At 37.2% G+C, this 20,928-nt stretch overlaps 5 protein-coding genes across 7 annotated transcripts in view; 3 read left to right on the top strand and 2 right to left on the bottom strand.

Moving 5' to 3' along the window:
* Positions 1 to 4,363, top strand: part of LOC111441829 (serine/threonine-protein kinase CTR1-like) — an 11,463-nt gene extending 7,100 nt beyond the window's left edge. Inside the window, exons 11-15 of the mRNA XM_023078972.1 lie at positions 107 to 205; positions 1,012 to 1,080; positions 1,177 to 1,308; positions 3,544 to 3,638; positions 3,723 to 4,363. Coding sequence (XP_022934740.1) covers positions 107 to 205; positions 1,012 to 1,080; positions 1,177 to 1,308; positions 3,544 to 3,638; positions 3,723 to 3,831 — 504 coding nt within the window. The 3' untranslated portion in view covers positions 3,832 to 4,363. The remainder of the gene's footprint in view (positions 1 to 106; positions 206 to 1,011; positions 1,081 to 1,176; positions 1,309 to 3,543; positions 3,639 to 3,722) is intronic.
* An 813-nt stretch (positions 4,364 to 5,176) lies between these two features.
* LOC111441947 (heat stress transcription factor A-3) lies at positions 5,177 to 7,652 on the top strand. The gene is made up of 2 exons (XM_023079147.1): positions 5,177 to 5,881; positions 6,513 to 7,652. Exons 1-2 carry the CDS (start codon positions 5,564 to 5,566, stop codon positions 7,512 to 7,514), a joined length of 1,320 nt encoding a protein of 439 aa, XP_022934915.1. The 5' UTR covers positions 5,177 to 5,563; the 3' UTR covers positions 7,515 to 7,652.
* Positions 7,653 to 7,846: 194 nt separating this feature from the next.
* LOC111441948 (ribosome production factor 2 homolog) lies at positions 7,847 to 10,160 on the bottom strand. Its single transcript, XM_023079148.1, has 6 exons — positions 9,968 to 10,160; positions 9,614 to 9,817; positions 8,852 to 9,097; positions 8,537 to 8,779; positions 8,389 to 8,454; positions 7,847 to 8,150 (listed from the first exon to the last, which is right to left on the bottom strand). The coding sequence occupies exons 1-6, from the start codon at positions 10,034 to 10,036 to the stop codon at positions 8,010 to 8,012; spliced, it is 969 nt and encodes a 322-aa protein (XP_022934916.1). The 5' UTR covers positions 10,037 to 10,160; the 3' UTR covers positions 7,847 to 8,009.
* A 741-nt stretch (positions 10,161 to 10,901) lies between these two features.
* LOC111441800 (flocculation protein FLO11-like) lies at positions 10,902 to 18,189 on the top strand. Of its 3 annotated transcripts, none has more exons than XM_023078916.1 (8): positions 11,621 to 11,708; positions 12,367 to 12,423; positions 13,381 to 13,482; positions 13,724 to 13,978; positions 14,304 to 14,414; positions 14,508 to 14,960; positions 15,169 to 17,091; positions 17,628 to 18,189. In XM_023078916.1, the coding sequence occupies exons 4-8, from the start codon at positions 13,772 to 13,774 to the stop codon at positions 17,640 to 17,642; spliced, it is 2,709 nt and encodes a 902-aa protein (XP_022934684.1). In that variant the 5' UTR covers positions 11,621 to 11,708; positions 12,367 to 12,423; positions 13,381 to 13,482; positions 13,724 to 13,771; the 3' UTR covers positions 17,643 to 18,189. The 3 variants fall into 3 exon arrangements, with proteins under 3 accessions (XP_022934683.1, XP_022934684.1, XP_022934685.1); XM_023078917.1 differs by having other exon boundaries at positions 13,381 to 13,629; XM_023078915.1 differs by lacking the exon at positions 12,367 to 12,423 and having other exon boundaries at positions 10,902 to 11,708.
* Positions 18,190 to 19,114: 925 nt separating this feature from the next.
* On the bottom strand, positions 19,115 to 19,811 carry LOC111442110. Its single transcript, XM_023079387.1, has 3 exons — positions 19,555 to 19,811; positions 19,414 to 19,484; positions 19,115 to 19,324 (listed from the first exon to the last, which is right to left on the bottom strand). Exons 1-3 carry the CDS (start codon positions 19,661 to 19,663, stop codon positions 19,214 to 19,216), a joined length of 291 nt encoding a protein of 96 aa, XP_022935155.1. The 5' UTR covers positions 19,664 to 19,811; the 3' UTR covers positions 19,115 to 19,213.
* Positions 19,812 to 20,928: the final 1,117 nt, after the last annotated feature.

Genomic DNA, 20,928 nt, shown 5'->3' with positions numbered 1-20,928 from the left:
AATACCCCCCCCCCCCCAAGAATTTTATCTTGTGCTGTGTTGTTTACCTTCATTTTCGACAACGTTTATATTTTGGTAAATGACTCGGTCATTCGTTTTGATACAGGCAAAGGGAATGAACTATCTCCATAGACGTGATCCTCCAATTGTTCATCGCGATCTAAAATCACCGAATCTTTTAGTTGACAGGAAGTATACAGTAAAGGTAGATAAGTTTGTAACTTTCAGCTTAAAAATATTTCTCCTAGGGGACACTATTTTCCCGCTTTTTGGTCCTCTATCTCTTGTTAAGGTGTTACTTTGCTGGCATGAGCCCCCGCTGTTTTTTTTTATCCATTAAAACTGTATCTAGACTCTTCCTAGTGCGTCATCTACATTTTACCACTGTTGATAACCTTGCAAGTCCTAGGTACATGAGTTTAACTGAAACGGTTCAGCAGAAATTTTTTAAACATGTTTAGATTGGCGTTTTCTAGATTATACTTCTCAGCTGTAGAAGAACATGGAAATAAATGATAATGAATGTTCCAAAATCTGTAAGCAACAAGTTCTATCTTTTACGCTTCAAGGGAGGGAGTGGGGAACATCAATTTACAACATTGAAAACAAAATAAATTTCCATATCTGATGATATGCTTGACATAACAGAGCTCAGAGTTGGAGTTCAGAAGTTTTTTTTTTTTTTAAATAAGAAACCTGAAGGGATGTATTGTCTTTATGATTAAAATTTAGGGCTCCTTTTGATAGCCATTTGATTTTTTGCTTTTGAAAATTATGCTTATAAACACTACTTCCATCATAAGTTTCTTTGTTTTGTTATCCACTTTTTACCAATGTTTTTAGTATGTTTTTAGAATTTGACTTAGAATCAAGTTTTTCTTTAAGAAAGATGATAATCATAATACGAGGAAATGAACATAAATTTTGAAAACAGAAAACTAAAAACAAAATCGTTATTAAACGGGGTCTAGATTTTCTTTCTTTGAATGTCTTCATTTTTTCTCTGTTCAGGTTTGTGATTTTGGTCTCTCCCGTTTAAAGGCACGAACATTTCTTTCATCAAAATCCGCAGCTGGAACAGTAAGTTCTTGGCATTGTAGCAATATATCGCCACACTATCCCTATTCGTGGAAGTTGTCTATACAATTTCTAATGTTTAACTATTCAATTTGTTAGCCTGAATGGATGGCACCAGAGGTACTACGTGATGAGCCGTCAAATGAAAAATCAGATGTTTACAGCTTTGGAGTGATTTTGTGGGAGTTAGCAACTTTGCAACAGCCATGGTGTAATCTAAACCCAGCTCAGGTTTTTTTCTTCCGTCTTCTTATAGTAATGTTGTCGGATAAGAAAATTGCACTGTTATCAAAAGCAAATGTTCTCTTTAAGCTTTGATCGTTTGTAAGTCTTCTAGAGCTTCCTAGTTTAGAATATCAAACACGCACACTCTCTCTCTCTCTCTCTGAAGATAAATGGAACTTTATTAACTTAATGAAATAGATAAAAATTAAAAAATAAAAAAAAAAATAAAAAAGAAAGAAAAAAAAAGGCAGGAGAGGCCCTCCAAACAGAAGAGGGGTACAAAAAGCCACAAATATTTTTTAAAGAATAACTACAAAACATATTGCTAAGCTTGTACCATGAGGCGGCTGTGATGATGTATTCAGTAAGATTTGTGTAGTTTCTTCCATTTCCATTAAAGGGTCTGTTGTTCCTGTCTAGCCAAATATTCAAGAAGAAGCTCTGGATGATGTTGAGCCAAAGCATTTTTAGCCCTCTTTGTAGGACGAGTGAGATAACAAAAGAGATTGAATGTTTGAGGAAATCTTTGTTCATTGGCAAGGTCAAACTGCAAAAGACTAAGACATGGCTCCAAAACACGATAGCAAAGCAGCAGTGGGGAAAGAGGTGGTTTTGAGTTTCATTTTGCTTGCATAGAGACCACCCGTAGCAATTTTCCAAAAACATTGGAGTATGTTTATTATTCAAGCCAAAACCCGGGATGGAATTGCCGTTTTCAAGTATTTGGCAGTATTTCCTACCAGAAAAAGTCAACTCACTACAAATATTAATAGCCCTAGTAATCTAAATGGATCACGGAATTTAGATGAAGAGAAAAGACGCGAAAGAAGTTTTTTTAAAACATGGCTGAAGGATCTTGTCCTAAATTTTGGCGCTAAAAATGTAAAAAGAAATGGTTAGTGAAGGAGAAGAAAACTTCACTTTTTCCACAAGATTGCTGTTAGAAGGAAATATGTTATCACTAGCTCGGTGATTGGTGAATCAAGAAAACTGTGAGGAGTATCTCTCCTAACTTGGGAAGCGTCTGGGAAAGATATATTCCCTACGGACTTCTGTGGAATTCTGGCTTGTCGATGAAAGGCATGCTTGGGAGGCCAGTTGATGATGAAGTGAGGATGGGTATAAAAGTAAATCTTGGAGCCAATAAAACTCCAGGCACAAGGTTTTGACATGGAATTCTGCTTAGGAGTTCGGGATGTTGTTAGTAAAGATAATATGGAAATGTGTCAAAGTTTTCGTAAAGGACTATCAACTGTAGTTTTGAATGAGATGTTTGTTGATTGCTCTTATTCCAGAAAAGGAGAAAGTTACCAAAATTGCGAATGTTTGGTTGAAAAGACCACATTAAGTACGTAGAAGATCTTGGCTGATAGGTTCAGTGAGGTTCTTCCCTCTACTATCGTTTTTCCTTGGCTTTTGTTACTACTGGAAAATTTGTTGGTCCAATTTTGGTCTTTTCTCAAACAAGATTCTCGGAAAGAAAGGTTTTGGATCAAGATGGAAGCTATGGCCAGCCTAGGGGTAAAAGTATCACTTTTAGGGACCTGAGGCTAGGTGATCTCTTGACTTTTTGCCTTGTGTTGATTGAGCAGTTTTTGGTGAAAGATGTAGCAAATGGTGATTTTGAAGGATTTTTCATTTGTTTAAACATCCACACTACAATTTATGACTGCAAAACTCACGTTGAGTGAAAATTGGGTTAAGGAATCTGCACCTTTGTTTTCCTAGCCTAGGCGATATGTGATATCAAAATCATACCCTCTTGATTTTGTGGTCAATCCCAATGCCTCATGCTAATTTCCTTTGCTTTATTAGATACTTCCAACATTTTTGGTCAGAGCAAAAATGAGATGTTTCCTACCTCATGATGTAACCTCTCCTTTTTTTCAAGTGTGAACTTCTCAATGTTGGATTTCTATTAGGCTTGTGAAGAAAGAACCCAATATCACAACAAATATACCCTGAAAAACAGTAGAGAAGGGATTCGGCGGAGTTCAATTACTGAAAGCGACAAATGATGTTTTCTCACCATAAAGTTTGTGAAAAACCTGCGATGATTTTTTCTGTTCTTTTCTCTTTTTTCCTTTTCTGCATTCCTTGCCTATATGATGTGTGGGATTTTGATGTTTGTTGTAGACATTGTTGCTCAGCTATAAATCCCACTTCAGTTTGCATAACCTTTCTGGTAACTTTCGGCCGACTTTGTCGTAGCTAGATCCGTGACAGTTTCTTGTTGCGTAGGTTGTTGCAGCTGTTGGATTTAAGGGCTTAAGGCTTGAAATCCCACGTGATGTAAATCCCAAATTGGCTTCCTTAATAATGGCTTGCTGGGCCGAGTGAGTTGTTCTAATATAGTTCTATTCTTGGGCTCTTTTGCATTTTTGTTTTTCATTCGATATTACTAACTGATAAAATTGCAGTGAGCCCTGGAAACGTCCATCTTTTTCCAGCATAATGGAGACCTTGAAGCCAATGACTAAACAAGCACCACCTCAACAAGGTCGTGCCGACACACTCTCAGTTATGTGACAATATGGAATGTAGGAATGCCTGATGTTTTCGAGTGCTGATAACGGTATCCTTCGAGAGATATCCGGTGCATTTAAAACGTTACTCCAAATGATCTCAGGTGCTCCTATAGCAAAATCTTCCATTTCTACTTGTTCCCTTTTTCAAGCTAAGATCTGGTACCGGGCTTCTCTCAAGTTTTTGTGAAGGGATGGAGAAGTGTTGGAAAACTTCAATTATCATCCAAATGTAGAGAGATTAGAAGAATGTGGATCACTTCCATTGCTCACAATGAAGGAAAGCTTCAACCTTTTTGCTATGGTGTGATAAGGAAGCTGCAACTCCATTGTCAGCCTATTGCAGTTCACGCCTTTACTTGTTTGTATATTTATTGGTCTTATTTTGAGAACGGGACCTGGAATGGAACTAATTTTGTACATACTAATGATTAGTCGTGGCTGGATACAGTGTTATATTCAGTCGGACTTGGTGTTTGCTAGGAAATGTCATTACTGTTATTTAAGAGGCTGTTCAAACATTCAATTAATATTCACTGAGTCTGATAGTTTAGGTCCTGAGAACAGGGAGTGAAGGTCCCAAAATGGGATGGGTTCATTTTCTTCATCACAAAGTGCTGGTTTTTGAATGGAGAAAAAGACCCAACCTTTAAACATCAGTGAAATTTGGTCCAATTAATGTTTTTATTTTAAAATTAATAGCATAGAGTTCTTTAGTGATCTATATACAACTCAAACACAACCCTCCCAGTTGATATAAAAACCCTGCGTCATGAGACAAGGTGAGACAAGAATCTGTCACGGTCATGTTTGTCCAAGGCGTGTTGTCCATGGCTGCATGTCAGATATCTTGATCATGCTTGTTTAGGATGTGTTGTCCATGGTCGTATACTCGTTCCTAACTCCTTTTACATGCTTTCATCTTAGATAAACTTTTACTATTTCATGTTGTCAATATGTTGGTGTATGATCGGTCACCAAAATCATGTTTACACTCATCATGGTTAAAATGCCTTAAAATGTATTATAAGGGACGCAACTAATTGTTAATTCTTTCTACCTTAAGTTATGTTATTTAAGTCGTGATGTTCCTGGAAAAGACTATGATCCACCAAGAATTTTTCTTTATAAAAAATCAATATATTAATCAATTTTTTTCTTAAGAGATATATATTATCAAAATTGGAGATACGATCATCAAATGACAAAGACCTCTAAAATCCTATTGGTCAGTCGAGTTAACTTCGTCCTTAAGCAAATCCCGGTCCAAAGCGTCCCTTTCAAACCAAAACGACCGGTCCAGAAAAAACCCGTGCGGACAAAAGATTTAAAATTCCGCGTTGAAGAGAAACCGGCTTCCCCCTTCCTCCAACCACAATAACGGCCTCTCGAAATAGCGCGGCTTCTGCGAAAACGATCTGATAAACAAAGGTCGGCTCTTCTCTGCTATTGTTTCCTCTCAATTTGCAGAGAATCCACAGCCTCAAATTTTGGCGGCGTCTTAATGGGGTGCCGGCAGAAGCAACGGCTCAACTGTAGAGCTGCTACGACTCGATTCCCAGTCACTGTCACCGCCTTTGAATTTCTTTCCCCAGATTTTTATCGAACACTTTGTCGGCGTAATGTTCTGTGGCGCTCTTTTATATACTCTGATCCATTTCCGAGCTCCATTTACCTTCCCAGTGTCATATTTTTCTTAGTCTCCTTCTATCGGAGGCTTTTCTGTTCAAAACCCAATGTCATCTTCTTCTGCACACTACCTGTTCGACGTTATGCTTGAACCAGATATAGGAGCTTCGGACCCATTTGTGCTGCTGTGTATGGGAAGTGATGTGCCTCAACCTCTAGAATGTCTTCATGGCCAGCTAGTTCCGCCATTTCTGTGGAAGACTTTCGATCTTGTTGAGGATCCTGCGATTGATCCGATTGTATCTTGGGGTTCAGCAGGGCAGAGCTTTGTGGTTTGGGATCCCGTGGAGTTTTCTAGAGTCATTCTTCCTTCTAATTTCAAGCATAACAACTTCTCCAGTTTTGTCAGACAGCTAAATACTTATGTGGGTATTGCACTACAGCCTTCAATGGCTGCTGTGGTCTGTATGTAAATTTTTTGTTCCGCCTTTTCTTCTCTCTTGTTGTAATTTTATTTATTTCTTTGTACATTTATGCTTGTTTTTTGTACTCTTGTATGTAATTGATTCGTATTTGTACTCTTGGGGTGTATTGAACTTGAATTTCATGCTTCTGCATAAGATTTTCAATTATGGGAACTCAGAGTTCTTTTTCCTTAACTTTTTTTTGCTGGCTCGTTCTGGTTTAAACCCAGAGTTCTTTTGCCTTTGAATTAAGAGGCTTGCGCTCTTTCCTGCTTGATATTGCAGACCTGAGGAAATACTCCCCTCCATGTGTTTGAAGGGGATTGAGGAACTTCCATCTCCACCAGGTAGAATCAATCAAATTGATCATATTTATTAGTTCTCTTACTGATTATAGATACAAAAGGTGATGGAGCTTCCCCTATGCAAGAAAAATTTCGACCCCACTTGTGTTGTGTGATAATTTTTTGTTTAAATATACCACATACGTTCTATGAATGTCGGTGTATGCTGATGTATGTTGATAGCAATTCCTTAGGTATGTTATGTTGCTATACTGATGATTTGAAAACCTCTTGGGATTTGCATTCAGGGGTTCCGCAAGATTGATACAGACAGGTGGGAATTTGCAAATGGAGCTTTCCAACGAGGGAAGAAATACTTATTAAAGAACATTCAGAGGCGCAAATCACCTCATTCAGAGCAGATTGGAAGTTTGATAGGGCCATCTACTGGGGGAGGGAAGTCTGGATTAGAAGATGAAATTGGGAAGTTAAAGAAAGAGAGGAGCATGTTACTGCAGGAGGTTGTTGAATTGCAGCAGCAGCATAAGGGAACTGCTCAGCATGTCATCACGGTAAACCGACGCCTCCGGTCAGCAGAGCAGAGACAGAAGCAGATGATTACTTTCTTGTCGAAGTTACTTCGGAATCCAGAACTCTTGTTTCTCCTGAAGAGAAAGAAGGAACCGAAAGATATCGATTCCGAGAGAATCAAGCGGAAATTTGTTAAGCAGCATAAACATGAAGCTGATGGTTGTACACTGTCCATGGAAGGGAAGATCGAAACAGCAATGGATTTGAATCCAAGCCTGTTTGAAGGACCTTCTGCCTACCTTATGCAGGGAATGGAATCATTTCCAGATAGCATACCCAATTTTCAACTTATGAATGCTTCATCAAGTGATTTAATTGCGTCTGAGGAATTAGCATTCCATGATGGAATTGTAAAACCAAGAGAGGAGCTGAGGATAGAGGCTTCAAAGGCTATTGGGAGTCCTGACTATTTTGGCTCTTTGGCAGAGGATATTCTACAGTCCTCACATCATGGAACTGGATGTATCATTAAACCAGAAGAAATTTGGAATGCATACTTGAATGTCGATGCTAGTACGCCCGGTTCGAGCAACGAGTTGTGGAGCAATCCAGTCGGCTTCGAGGATCAATTTTGGCAAGTTTCTTGCAGGCAGTCTCCAATCTGGGATTTAGGCTCCCAGCAGGCTGGAGATTTGGGCATGGACAAGTGGTCAGCTTCTGGTTTCCCATTCAACGACCAAGATACTCAGGCTTATCCCAAAAATGCAGATCAGACTTAATTACATAGTTTGCTTTTGCAGCCACTATGAATCCTAGTTATTTCTAGTTGAAGGAACTGATTAATTCATTTACTTAGATAATGAATTGATTATGAACTTACTTACATACATTCCACCTTCTTACTCAGAATTTTCCTTTATTTCATTCTCTATCTTCCGTTTTAAAATGCTGATTGTGTTTGCTTATGCACTGCAATGCTATCGTAAGCTCATCTTGCTAACATATACATACTTTGAAAGAACTTCTGTTTGCTACACAACAACAGAATCAATGAGGTTCACGATCAAACTTTGAAAGAGCTTGAATGATTAAGATGATAAAAGATAGGCTCAGCATGTAAGAATCAGATTGAAGAACAAAAACAAAATTGTATATAAGCAATAAATAATTTGTCTGCTCTCTCCATATATTTGGCGTGCTACCCTGCAACTCACAACAGCTGACTCAAGTTAGCAAGAGGAGAATCGGATCAAAACTATTCCACTAATATTGAACTATTCCGAATTTTCCTTCGGCTTTTCTGAATCTTCCTTTGGTTTTTTAGAGGCTGGTCCGTCATCTTTATTTTTCATTTTCGCTTCACGTCGTTCTCTCTTCACTCCCTTTGATTTGTCGGGTATAGCCATATCTCCAACCTATGAGTCAATGTTGAAAATCAAGTTTATTCAAATGACTTGCAAATTTGTACCGGATGACATAATGAAGTACCTACTTTGGTGATAAACATGATATGAGAATTCATATCATGAACCTAACATGACAAGAGAAGAGTTCAATTACATGAACCACTTCCAATCTAGAGGATATGCATGCATTGTGACAGTAGCAAGCCCTCTAACAAGAAAAGACATATACAGACAGAGATGTGCACACCTTTTGATCAGGAATATAGATCCTTCCGATCTTGCCCTGAATTGCATCCTGGCTAACATTCTTCTCCTGGAAGAAGTAAACATCAAAATTAGACAAACGGCTAAATAGAAAAAATGAAATGCATGCATTTAAAAGATAGCCATTAAACCTTCTTCTTAGCCTGATCCTTGGCTGTTTTCATGGCTTCCTTCCTTAGACCATCACTAGGAAGTCGGTGGCGGCGAACCACCATATCCATGGAAGGACCAACTTCAACTAGTTCCATTCTTGGAACTACTGAACCTGACTTCTTCAATCGCAATGCACAATGAGTGAGAAATACTTTATTCGGTGAGATGGCTGTACATACATACACACGGTCCAACCCTGCAAGATTTAAATTCTCTACAACCTGCAAAGACAATAGATATCTTTTATATCTAAACATTCAAACTCAAGTCAGCTAAAGCTGCAGGGTTTTTACCTCCCCCCGGAATAAATCAAGCAAAACTTCCTTTAAATGCTTTAGCTCTTCCACATTCTCAAATCCTTCCCCAATGAAAGTAATGAAAGGCTTTGACCCCACCCGTGGCGAGAGTTTCTTATCATATGTGAAAGAATGCATTGACTTGAAATTTTCAATCCCAACCTCAACTAGGTCATAGATTTTGTGATCATAGGTTCTCCCTATGACAAGGTTATCAGGTCGTTTCTTTGAGTGAGAACCATACTGCAAAAGAGGTGCAACAAATACAACAATAAATAACTGGAGACATAAAAGCACGAAGCTGTTTACTGTTTTATAATAACAGAGGAAAAGAGATACAAAACTTGAACACAATAAGACGGAGGTTTCCCTCAAAATAGGGTGCCTCCTAAATTGAAGTTCTCTAAATTCTTGGCGGCTCACCTTACCCCAACAAAAATGCACATCGTGACTATATTTTTCTACATAGGTTCATCTGTTTGAGGACTGCTAAGTTCTTCGATCAAAAACCATTTAGGGAAAACGAGAAGTACTCATCCAAAAGAATCAAACCTTAAACGAATCACTAAACGGCTAGAATTAATTTTATATCAAAGTCTCTGTGATGAAGAGTACAGAAATTGCCTCCGGATGGGAAAACTGAATTGTAAAAGCACATACAAAACTCAAAAAAGTACGTTACTTGCTGCTGAGCTCCAAGAAATTAAGCCAAGTAAATAACCGACGCATGGAATATTAAGCATTCACAAGTGTACGCACCACGATAATACTGCAATCAGTTTTGAGAGAGAAAAATTCCAAAGACGAATCGCCGCCACTTTCAAATGGTTTAATTCCATCATTCTTACGAGAATACTTCACGGAACTTTCTTTCTTCAGGTGATAGAGTTCCGTCAGTACTGCATTCAACACGCCGCTTGTTTTTGTGCCATGAAGTATCAGCGTCTTCTTCCCCGTCTCAACCTGCGATTCAAATCGATAACCAAATCCATCAATACGGGAAGTAAATAACAATTCACAGCCTATACAAACTTCTTTGACATGCTGTTAATCGTCCAGTACAAACTATCTCCCGAAGCATGAAGATATACAGACAGGACTGGAAGAACTTACAATTTTGGGGGCACGTTTCTCAAGCTCTCGTCTAACTTTTCCATTCTTGGGAGTTCTAATCTTCAACATGATCCACAACGACGAGATGACGGAGATGATTTAGGGTTTTGATGCTCAGAAGAATATCGACACTTCCGGCGACTGCAAACTGACGCCGATTTTGGTGGGTTTTATGGCGCGGGCGTCTTTAATGTTAGGGTTTTGGGGGGCAAATTCGGGTTTTTGGAAAAACTCAAGTAATCCTCCTATTTTAATTTAATTCTTTATTCAAATAAATTATGTTAAATTAAGTTCTAAAAAAATTTAGATTGGGATATATTTAATGAATTTACAGTATAATAGATCATAAATTTTTTATTCCAAGAAGTTAAAAAAAACAAAATTTTAAAAAATTCATTGAATTATTTAATAAATTTTAAATTTTATCTTTGCTAAATTAAATAAATTTAAATTTATAATTTAACTAAATAAAATTTCAGTTAATTAGTTAGGCTTTTATTGAAAATTTTAGTTAGGCTTAAGTATTATATTGTCTAGTTTGAATTATGATTTTGACAGACTTTAAATTAGTAGATGTGAGACTTTTATTCAACAACGTTAACATGCATAAATACATTAATAAATTAATGTAAATTTGGTTCTATTTTTTATTTCCTTCTATATATATATATATATATAATATAATTTACAAAATATACATTTAAAATTCTTAAAACTTCATAAATTAAAATAATTCATTGAATTTCGTGATTCCAAATTATAGGCTAAATCTTGCTTTATCGCCGCCACGTGCCTGCCTTTCATTGATCGACTCGTCACCGCAGCAGATAAAAACTCGGAAAAGGGTAATTTTAATGAATCTAAATTATTTGTTATTTGTTATTTTCATATTTATAAAATAAATATTATTAAAAGAAGAAGAAGAAAAAAAAAAAAAAAAGACGGACGTCTCAAACTGGGGCTATGCGTTCTCGCACTCCCTCTATATAAAGAACCAGTCTGATTCCCATTTCAAAGCTTTGCCGGGTTCTAGCATTCTTCAGTCCAATTTCAGTTATTCTTTTTTCTTGTTTCTTTAGTAATCATTGTAAATCTTCTTCATTCTCTGTAACTTTTTAGGATTAGGGTTTAATTCTGGTTCTATCTTGTACAATTTTAGGGTTCAGTGGGGTTTGTTTTTGTAATCTACATGTTGCTTTTGCGCGAACTAGTCACTGGTAGGAAGAAATCAAGAAAGGCTATTGAGATCTTGTCTACTTATTTTGCCAATTCCTTTTTTCGTTTGTATCGACGATGTAATTACAGAGAATTAGAATTTTATTAGGTTTAGGATTAGGGTTTTGGTTTATTTCGTTTGCTAATGGAAATGGAGAGCTCGCGGAGACCTTTCGATCGAACGAGGGAACCGGGTTTGAAGAAGCTTCGACTGGCCGATGAGGCTGACCGCGGTGGGAACATTAATGGCCGGCCGTTTCCGCAGAGACCAGTTGTTTCCGGAACCAATATCGCTCAATCCAGATTTCGAGCAAGCGATAGGGATCCGGGAAGCAGTGATTCTGGTCGAGTGGGGTATCAGCCTCAGCCGCCGCAGCATCAGGAGCTTGTGAGCCAGTACAGGACAGCCCTTGCTGAGCTGACTTTCAATTCCAAACCAATCATCACGAATTTGACCATAATCGCGGGTGAAAATCTCCAGGCTGCAAAAGCGATCTCTGCCACTATTTGTGCCAACATTCTCGAGGTGAACCCAGTTTTAAACTGTGTAGCAGCGTTTTGCATTCCGTTGATTGATTTTTTTTTTTTTTTTTTTTTCTTTTTGTGTGAATATGATTGTATGGGGAATTAGTGTAGAAGGGAAAGAAGAAATACAGAAAATGCTTTCTTGTTGAATTGCAGAAGTAAAATTGTAAATGTAATGGGATTAATGAAATCTTTGCGTCTTACAGCGATTTTAATTATTTTGTAGGTAGTGCAACAGATTGGTTGTGGAATATAACAATTGCTCCTATAATATGTCTTTATGCGTTATCATCTTAGTACTTGAAACTACATCATGATTTTCTTTAGAAAAAGCTTTTTTATTGGAGGTTGTAATAACGTGGGTTTTGGTATGGCTATCAATTCACGCTTCTGGTATCGAATGAAACTTCGCAAGAATAATTAGCAACTCTCATAAGGTTCTTTATCGGGCTAATTGAAAATCTAATTTATAAAATTAGTTAAACAACAATGCAGCTTCTCTTCTTTAGTTGGTTGACTCCCCTGTGTACTGAAATTGATGGTTATATTATACTGTTTCTAAATCCACTAGTCAGGGACGATAAAAAAATTGTACCCAATAAAACCACCAATTGAAATATAGCACCAAGCCGAGTTAACAGATGATTGCATTTTGACAGGAGGCTAATGATCTTTCACCTCGATGAGAGATCGTTGATCTGGGGGAATTTTAGCAGGTTTGAGCTAGGATATTAGATAAAGTTCTTGTGGTTTTGGTGGAACTGTGTATGTTGATAGAAAAAAAAATGGAGTTGCAAGTTTGAATTGTATTGTTATAGAAGTTTTGATCCTTTACGTGTTCCTTTCATGCCGATCCTGTTCTTGTCATTGAGTGCCTTGTGGTGTTTCTTTTCTTCTCCTGATCCTAGTAAAGCTTGAAATATCAAATGATACTAGAGAAGGATCAGTGAGTTTTGATGTGGTGTGCACCCTATGTTATATCGTTAAATGTTAAGTGAAAATGAATCTAGTCAGGCACTTGTGTATGCTTCTGGAGTAATGATTGAGCATTAGAACTACCGTTCTACAACTTCTTTGGTACATTTAGAATGCTTAAAGACTGCTGGAGGTTTGATTCCCTTGATATGTGTGTGGCCTGCATTGGTGTCTGTGAATTCACAATGCACATGACTAGTTTGCTGCTGGAAAAGTGTTGAGCTGTTAACTTGTTTGTATAATTGTAGGAGATTATTTTTATTGTTTCAAGAAACAGTATTGGCTTACTTGAAGCATGATTTAGCCATTGAAGCCTCTTAAGATTTAACCTTTCTCCCTCACTTAATGATCTAAACCAATGTTGTGTTGTGATATTTATCTCCATTTATGAGTTCAGACACTTCGATGCACATCTGTCTGTTTAAAATTTGACGCACTCTTGTTTTAGTATGATATGCCTCCAAATATTGTACTATTTTTCTCTCTATAACTGGCTATGAGTGTTGCTGATAGTTACATAAGGTCACTTCTCCAAGTTTTTTTAAGGAGTCATCAACTTTTTTCTGTGTATGCATGTGCAAAATGCTTGCTGATAGGAATTCAATTTCTTTTTATGGGGCATTTTTGTTTGGCCCTACAATCGTCAATTGTTCATCTGGCAGTCTTGATGCCATATTGATTTCTTATATATGTTCCAGGTTCCCACTGAGCAGAAGCTGCCATCACTTTATCTATTGGACAGTATTGTAAAGAATATTGGAAGAGATTACATAAAATACTTTGCAGCAAGACTACCGGAGGTTAGATTTTGTTGTGTACCTCTACCTACCAAGAGCACCCCTGGTCTACCATAAGTTGTGCTTCCTCGTGGCTCAGTATCATTGTTCATTTTCTTGAACTGATATGAAGATATCGACGTGAATGTCATTTCCAGCATTATTTGACCAGTAATCTGGGTCCTATCAATTTAACAATTTTATGAAAGTATTCACTGCCTATCAATTCTCCCAAATTTAGAATAGTTTTTTCTATCATTTTTAGGTATTCTGCAAAGCTTATAGGCAAGTCGACCCATCTGTTCATACAAGCATGAGACATCTTTTTGGCACCTGGAAAGGAGTGTTTCCTCCTCAGACTCTGCAGATTATCGAGAAAGAACTTGGCTTCGTGTCTAGCGGTAGTGCTTCTTCTGGGACCATAACCTCGAAGCCAGATTTGCAGGCACAACGTCCACCCCATAGTATCCATGTAAATCCCAAGTATATTGAGAGGCAACGCCTTCAGCAGTCAGGCAGGGTTAGTGAAGTTCTACTACCATGTTCCGTTTTAATTCTTACAGAGGTCCACTTATACTTCTCAAAAATTGAAGTCATTCTTGGTTTTTTAAATGTGATTATCAGCCCTTATAAATTGAGAATCTGTTTTCTGTTGTCTTTAATCTTCTCGTTGCCACAAATTGATAACCTATTAAGCTTTGCTTTTTCATAGAAATAGATTTCTGAAAATCTTCCAAGTACTTGCCTATACTATACTTTTTTTAACCCAAGAATCTTAATTTGTGAAATGGTTTTGCTACTCTTTTTTCTTGTCCTTATGTGATTAATCTTTATACGTGATGAAGGTGAAAGGAATGACTAGTGATGGTACTGGCGCAACAACTGTAACTCAGGATGTTGCCCAAGCCAAAATTAGTTCTGGACGCCCGTGGGCGGATACACCAATTAAAGGGCTTGTATGTTTTTTTTTTCTTTTCCTCCAAAAAGTCGCATTATTTATTAGTTTTTCATTTCCCTCATTACAAACACCAATGGTATAAATTTTGCAGGATATTCAGCGTCCAGTTAGAGATGCACCTAATGATTTGGCACAAGAGAAGAACGTGGCCGCTGCATATCTAGACTATGAATGTGGTTCTGATCTTTCAAGGACATCAGGTGTTGGAAGGAGGGTCGTTGATGAAGGGCAAGACAAATCTTGGTCTTTAGCTGGAAACAATTTGGCTGAGAAATTATCTGGACAAAGAAATGGGTTCAACAACAAGCTTGGATATGAAAATTACCCTGCACCCAAGTCTGCAAACACTGGTGCACGTCTACTGCCCATGCAAAAATTTTCAAGCGGCAGCAGCAACAGAGTGTTGTCTACTAACTGGAAGAACTCTGAGGAAGAGGAGTTTATGTGGGGTGAAATGAACCCTATGTTGACAGGTCATGGTGCACCTGCCATCGCCAGTAGCACCGGGAAGGATCAATGTACTCCTGAGGATTCGGATAATTCGGTAAGCTTGGATATAATTGATGGGGACCACTTTTTCCTTGTTATATTACCAACAACTTCACTAGTTATATTGGCAGAAAGCAAAAGAAAAAAAAAAAAAACGTTTGCTACATACTTTCCACTCTTGTAGTGCATCTTTCAGGGTGGGCAATTATGGATCATTGACCATGTCATAAATGATTGATTGTTGAGGTGGTTTCGATATGCAGGGTACTGACAATAAGCCATTAAGCATACGAGATACTGGGGCAAGTGTTGATAGGGAAGCTTCCTTTGATTCACAATCATCTGAGCAGAGAGAACTAGGGGATTCTGGACAGCAAAGGTCATCAATGTGGCAGTTCCAGGAGGCAATATCTCTGGATGGGCTGAGAGGCAGGGTTCCTAGAAAGAATTCAGCTCAATCAGGAGGTTATGGTGCCACTCTAACCGCAATGTCAGGTGCTAACTCTTCTGTGGATCAAATGGGAGGACGATCACAGATCACATCATCTAATATTGGAGCTTCAGGACATGGGTTTCTGAATAAAGGAGGTTCAGGGTCCCTTGGGACTGTAGGCCATCCAAGATTTCCATCACAAAGTGTTGCATTACCATCTGGACAGCCACCCTTGCACCAGCGCCCCCCTTCACCATTAGTGGATCATGTCGCTCATAAAAAACAAAGCCATAAAACTTCATTTCCTAATCTTGACCCACGTAGAAGGCATATACGGGATGCTGCCCTTGGCCTGCATCCCAACATTCGGCCAGATAACCTTCAAAAACCACAGCCTCAGGACCTACAAGCTTCAGCTTCATCCATACCTGCTTCTCAAACCAGGCACCGGTCACTGAAACCTGAAGTCACGCAGTCGGAACTTTCTAGTCAGCATGCAGTATCAATTCCGGACACCGATTTTGGACCGCCCTCATCGGCTGGGACAGTTCTAGAACTCTTACCTGCAGAAATTTTGGGAGAGCCAAGCACTAGTAGTTTGTTGGCTGCTGTAATGAAAAGTGGAATTTTGTCCAAGCATTCAATAATCAGTAGCATGCAACAGAATTTCAGCTCCCAAGATGTGGGAAATATGCAACCCCGTTCAAGCGTCAACCCTCCTCTACCAAGTCAGTCTTCTCCTGCCCATACTCAGTCTACATTCTCAGAGCCAAAGACTGTGGGCGAATCTTCATTAGGTCCTCCATCTCTTGAAAGCACATCAACGCTGGTTAAGTTATCTCAGATTAAGGTAGAAGACACACCGTTGCCATCTGATCCACTTCCTCCTTCATCTACTATGAATAGTGCATCCACTGAAACTTCAAATGTGGTAAACGATGATTCTAGTCCAATTTCTAACCTTTTGAGCTCATTGGTCGCAAAGGGCCTCATATGTGCTTCTAAAGGAGAATTAGCAAGTAACGTTACATCCCAGATGCCTTCACAGCCTGAAAATTTGAAGTCGGGTGATGTTGTGACTTGTTCTATACCAGTTCCTTCCATCCCTATTCCCTCTTCCAGTCAATCATCTATAAGACCTGAATCACCTTCGAAAGCTGCTGCTCAGAGCTCCACTACTCCACCTCCATCTGCCACAACTGAGATAAACAACCTCATAGGCTATGAGTTTAGTTCACACGTTATTCGCAAATTTCATCCATCTGTGATCAGTGGACTCTTTGACGATATTCCATTTCAATGTAAGATCTGCGGTCTTAGACTGAAATGTGAAGAACGGTTGGATACGCACTTGTGGTGGCACATGTCAAGAACTGAGTCAAAAAATTCATGTAGGGCACCAAGAAGATGGTATCCAAGTTCAGTTGATTGGGTATCTGGAAATGCTAGACTTCTACTTGACGCTGCCTCTTCTCTGGACAAGTCCAGCATGATGGAAGAAGATAACGAGCCAATGGTTCCGGCAGATGAAGACCAATTTGCCTGTGTTTTATGTGGTGAGCTTTTTGAAGATTTTTATAGTCAAGAGTTGGGTAAGTGGATGTTCAAAGGAGCAATGCATATCACCATCCCATCAGTGGGTAGTGAGGTAGGAAGCACAAATGAACGAGTTGCTATAGGACCCATTGTGCACATAAGTTGCTTAACTGAAAGTTCAATACACGAGTTGGGACTGGCAACTGATATTAAGAAGGTAATGTTCCTGGATCTTTACACTTTTGCATGACTTGATTTGGTTTCACTATCATTCATTGGTCTCCCTGATTTTTTTATGTGCTGTTCCTAGACTCTTTTTTTCCCCTTCCTGTTCTTTTATTGAACGATGGACTGACTTGGAACGTTAGAAAAATTATGTTTTGTGCTGAATCCCCCTATAGCATTGGACTGGTAAAGCAAGGAAAAGATAGAGCCCTATTCTATGAATTGGTTTGGTAGAATCAAGTATTATTTCCCCATTATTTGGGATGTTACTCGTCATTACTTGAATTAATCATGGAACGCCTAAATCATAATCATTTTCTTCCTTTAGTCCTCCATAGAAAGCTCCTTTTACTGACATTTAGGACCTATAAAGCAGACACTTTAGATGCATGATATTGTGCCTACTGGCGTTAATCTGAAAGTATGCTCAATCTGTATCGATGTTGCGCTTGAGGTTGCAGGCATTTTCTTGATTTAAAATTTGAGTGTTGTTAATATAAGCTTATTTGCATTATGACCAACCTACAGGAAACGGATGTATGATGCTTCCCTGCAAAACGTAATACTGGAACTACTCTGGGTGCATCCTGCTCGTGCAATTGGCATGGGAATGCGGAAAGGGAGTATGGATTTGAGTGCTTCGCTCGTGGTTAGATTGATTGAGCAAGAGATTATAGGGAGTGGTAGCTCTAATACTGGTATTTTCTAGTTTCCAGATTCCTTTTTGTTTTTGTTTTTCTTCTAAAGATATATAGTTGAGAATACATCAATGCAATGAGCTTTTTCATTCAGATCTTTACCGTCTTGATTCTCAGTGAATTTTCACTTAACATCAATATATGTTTGATATAAATATGAGGCAGAGCACTCCAAGTCCTAGCCACTTGGCGCCTCTATCAACAAAGCCTTCGTATCATCGAAATCGTCATACTAGCGAAGTGGTTTTGATTCACCATCGTTTTCTTTTTTCCTTGTAATTTAGACAGTAAAGGAGAGTTGTTTAAGATTCTCTCAGCTTTTGAGAAGGGTTGTTCACTTGTCTTGCTGGTCTGGATATGATTATAATGACGTTGGATTTTGCTTCTTGTTGCCTATATCATTTGCCCCCAGTCCCCACCTTGTTTGGCTGATTAGACAAGCTTGGCATGGCAGATATTGTGATACTTATTTGCAGATTTATCGCAATAATTGTCTTCAACATCATGAACTGCGGAATTGTTTTCTGTTTGGATGGCCATTAGAGCGTTGAGAAGAAGACAAACAAGTGATTTGACTCCAATGTAGGCGAGAAAATATAGCCGTCCAAACACACCGCTAGTAGATATTGTATGCTTTGATTCGTACATATCATTTTTAGCCTCACAATTTTAAAACGTGTTTATTAGAGACGGATTTTTACACTTTTGAGGAATGTTTCATTTTTCTCTCCAACCAGTATGGAATTTCAATTTTGAATTTGAAGGAATTTAGATGAAGCAAAGGTAAAAGTTGATATGTTTGTACCGTTATTCCATTGTTTAGATTCATTTCTTATCGACGGCTACAAACAACATACAAAACTCATTTATAGGGATGAAAAGTAGTTCTAATGTCTTCAATAATCATCTCTAATTTAAGGGGTTGGAAATAATAATCGTTGATTATTGGTGCATGGCGTTCACATGGAAAAGTAGAGCTACAATAAATCTTATTAATCTTACTTTTCCTATATTGTTTTGTTTGCTATTCTTTATGTCCCAACAACATCATTTCTGTCCCATCTCTTATCCCAAAAAAATTCGTACCTTTTTTCCTCATTATTGTAGCTTCGTTGACTAAGATTCTTTTTTTTTTTTTTTTTTTCCACTTATTATTATTTCTTTAATCGGAGTAACAAATACTATCTATAATTTTAAAAGTCTAAAAGCTAAATTGATGTCTCGAGTCTGATAAGTGATGTCTTATCCACCGATTGTAAATGTTAAAAAAATAAATTTATAATTTTTGAAGTTGGGATATAAAATAACCATAATTAAGTAAATAATAGTTTATATCATATAATAAAAGGATAAAAACAACAACTCCTGTAGTATTTGGATGTGTACATAAAACATATCTTTAAATTACTATTTGATTCAATGCTTCACATTCTGTGTGTAAACATAATCCAAGTGTGCTTCTAACATCATCTTCCTCTTCTCCCATCCTTCTTCTTCTTCTTCTCCCTTCTCCCTTCCTCCAATTATCTTTAAAACAAAATCAGAAGCCATTAAAATCCAAACAAGAAAATTGGTAGAACAACAACAAATAAATTAAATTAAGGCTATTTATTTACATGGGGGAAATCTGGCCATGAATCTGCTTGAACCCCTCCATGGGTGAGCTTCTCGTGGGTTTCCCCTAGACCTGCAAATTTTCCGGGAAAATCAAATATAGAGAGAGCAAAAAGGAAGGATTTTTTTTATGTGGGTCTTACCCTGTTTGGCTGCTGGGAATCGGGCAGAGGCTGATTGGGAAAATAGAAGGAAAATGAAGAGAAAAGAGAAGAAGAAGAAGAAGAAGAAGCCATGGGAGCTCTGGTTCATTTTCTAAGCTTCTCAATAGAGCGAGAGACAGTGTGTGTTTGTTGCTGTTTTCAAGTCACATGGAGACACCCAAACAGAGCAGTTCTGGGGTTATAAAATGCCACCATTCTTACAAATACCAATGCCCACTTTAATTCCTTTCCCTTTTTTTTTTTTTCTTTTTTTTTCTATTTCTATTATTTATTTGTTTCTTATAAATTAATTAATAACATTACAAATTCTATCCCTAAATTAATATCTGTTGACCATATATATAATTATAATTTCCCAATAAAGTTTATCATTTTAGGTATGTAATTTAACCTTCTTCCTTTTTTAATAACAACAATAATAATATTACTATTATTGCTTCATCTACGCATTTCAATTTTAAATAATTGACATATATTCACTTATTCCAAATCATATTTTAAAAAACAGGAGAAAAAAAAAATAAAATTGAAAAGTAGTTGAAGAAGTCAAAGCTTAGGACTGCGGCATGGTGGAGGACAACAGCTGTCCTCCATACCCAAAATCATTCAACCTTTCTCTCCATTATTTTATTATTTATTTATTTTGTTCTCAGACTTCGCACGTGACAATACCACAATCGGAATTTGATTTATTATTATTATTATTATTATTATTATTATTATTACTTGAGGTGTTTAATTAATTTAAAGGTCTTTCTGACAAAAGTCACTGAAACAAGGAGAAGATGATGCCATATTCATGCATGCATACCATCCATTTTCTTGCATTGGGAATTGGTTTCAAATCATATTTCTATTTTCATTTTATGCTTAAATATATATACCAAAATATTATCACCTTTATATTATTTTAAAAGCTTCAATAAAAAATAAAAATAAAAATAAAAATATCTTGGTGTCGTGTTTAAAAAATATCATTAATACTCTTAAATTAAAAAATATATATTTATATATAATTTGGTTTAATTAAATTTTGGTATCAGATACCAAAGGCAAAAGAAGAGGCTAGAGTGGGTCTCGAAGAAAGAAAGAAAAAAAGGCTTTTGAAAAAGTGGGATTCTTTTCATATTTTCATGTCGTACAAAGTTTTTAATTTAGCCTTAATTTATGAAAAAAAATCAGTTTAAATTATATAAATTTTGTGAATTTGGCTACTAATAAAAAAATTGATTGGTTAATTCATTAATTATTTTCAATATTACAATTTTATGATTCAAATTAACAAACAAAAAAAAAATATTTAATATTATTTATTATGGGCTTCACTTTTTTTTTTTTTTTTTTTTTTTTTTT

This window comes from Cucurbita moschata, unplaced genomic scaffold (assembly GCF_002738365.1).
Source record: "Cucurbita moschata cultivar Rifu unplaced genomic scaffold, Cmos_1.0 Cmo_Scf00004, whole genome shotgun sequence".
NCBI classification, from domain to species: domain Eukaryota; kingdom Viridiplantae; phylum Streptophyta; class Magnoliopsida; order Cucurbitales; family Cucurbitaceae; genus Cucurbita; species Cucurbita moschata.
This window is presented reverse-complemented; position numbering and strand designations above follow the sequence as displayed.

What these genes read in the sequence shown, in the direction of transcription:
- LOC111441947 (XM_023079147.1), top strand. Translation starts at nt 5,564, where the DNA reads ATGTCATCTTCTTCTGCACACTACCTGTTCGACGTTATGCTTGAACCA. An exon ending in TCAGACAGCTAAATACTTAT is followed by an intron (nt 5,882 to 6,512) that starts GTGGGTATTGCA and finishes ATTTGCATTCAG; the next exon opens with GGGTTCCGCAAGATTGATAC.
- LOC111441948 (XM_023079148.1), bottom strand. Translation starts at nt 10,036, where the DNA reads ATGTTGAAGATTAGAACTCCCAAGAATGGAAAAGTTAGACGAGAGCTT. An exon ending in CTGATTGCAGTATTATCGTG is followed by an intron (nt 9,098 to 9,613) that starts GTGCGTACACTT and finishes CCTCTTTTGCAG; the next exon opens with TATGGTTCTCACTCAAAGAA. An exon ending in TTGATTTATTCCGGGGGGAG is followed by an intron (nt 8,780 to 8,851) that starts GTAAAAACCCTG and finishes TTGTCTTTGCAG; the next exon opens with GTTGTAGAGAATTTAAATCT.
- LOC111441800 (XM_023078915.1), top strand. Translation starts at nt 11,328, where the DNA reads ATGGAAATGGAGAGCTCGCGGAGACCTTTCGATCGAACGAGGGAACCG. An exon ending in ATACACCAATTAAAGGGCTT is followed by an intron (nt 14,415 to 14,507) that starts GTATGTTTTTTT and finishes TAAATTTTGCAG; the next exon opens with GATATTCAGCGTCCAGTTAG. An exon ending in CTGAGGATTCGGATAATTCG is followed by an intron (nt 14,961 to 15,168) that starts GTAAGCTTGGAT and finishes TTCGATATGCAG; the next exon opens with GGTACTGACAATAAGCCATT.
- LOC111442110 (XM_023079387.1), bottom strand. Translation starts at nt 19,663, where the DNA reads ATGAACCAGAGCTCCCATGGCTTCTTCTTCTTCTTCTTCTTCTCTTTT. An exon ending in ATTCCCAGCAGCCAAACAGG is followed by an intron (nt 19,485 to 19,554) that starts GTAAGACCCACA and finishes GAAAATTTGCAG; the next exon opens with GTCTAGGGGAAACCCACGAG. An exon ending in CATGGCCAGATTTCCCCCAT is followed by an intron (nt 19,325 to 19,413) that starts GTAAATAAATAG and finishes TTTGTTTTAAAG; the next exon opens with ATAATTGGAGGAAGGGAGAA.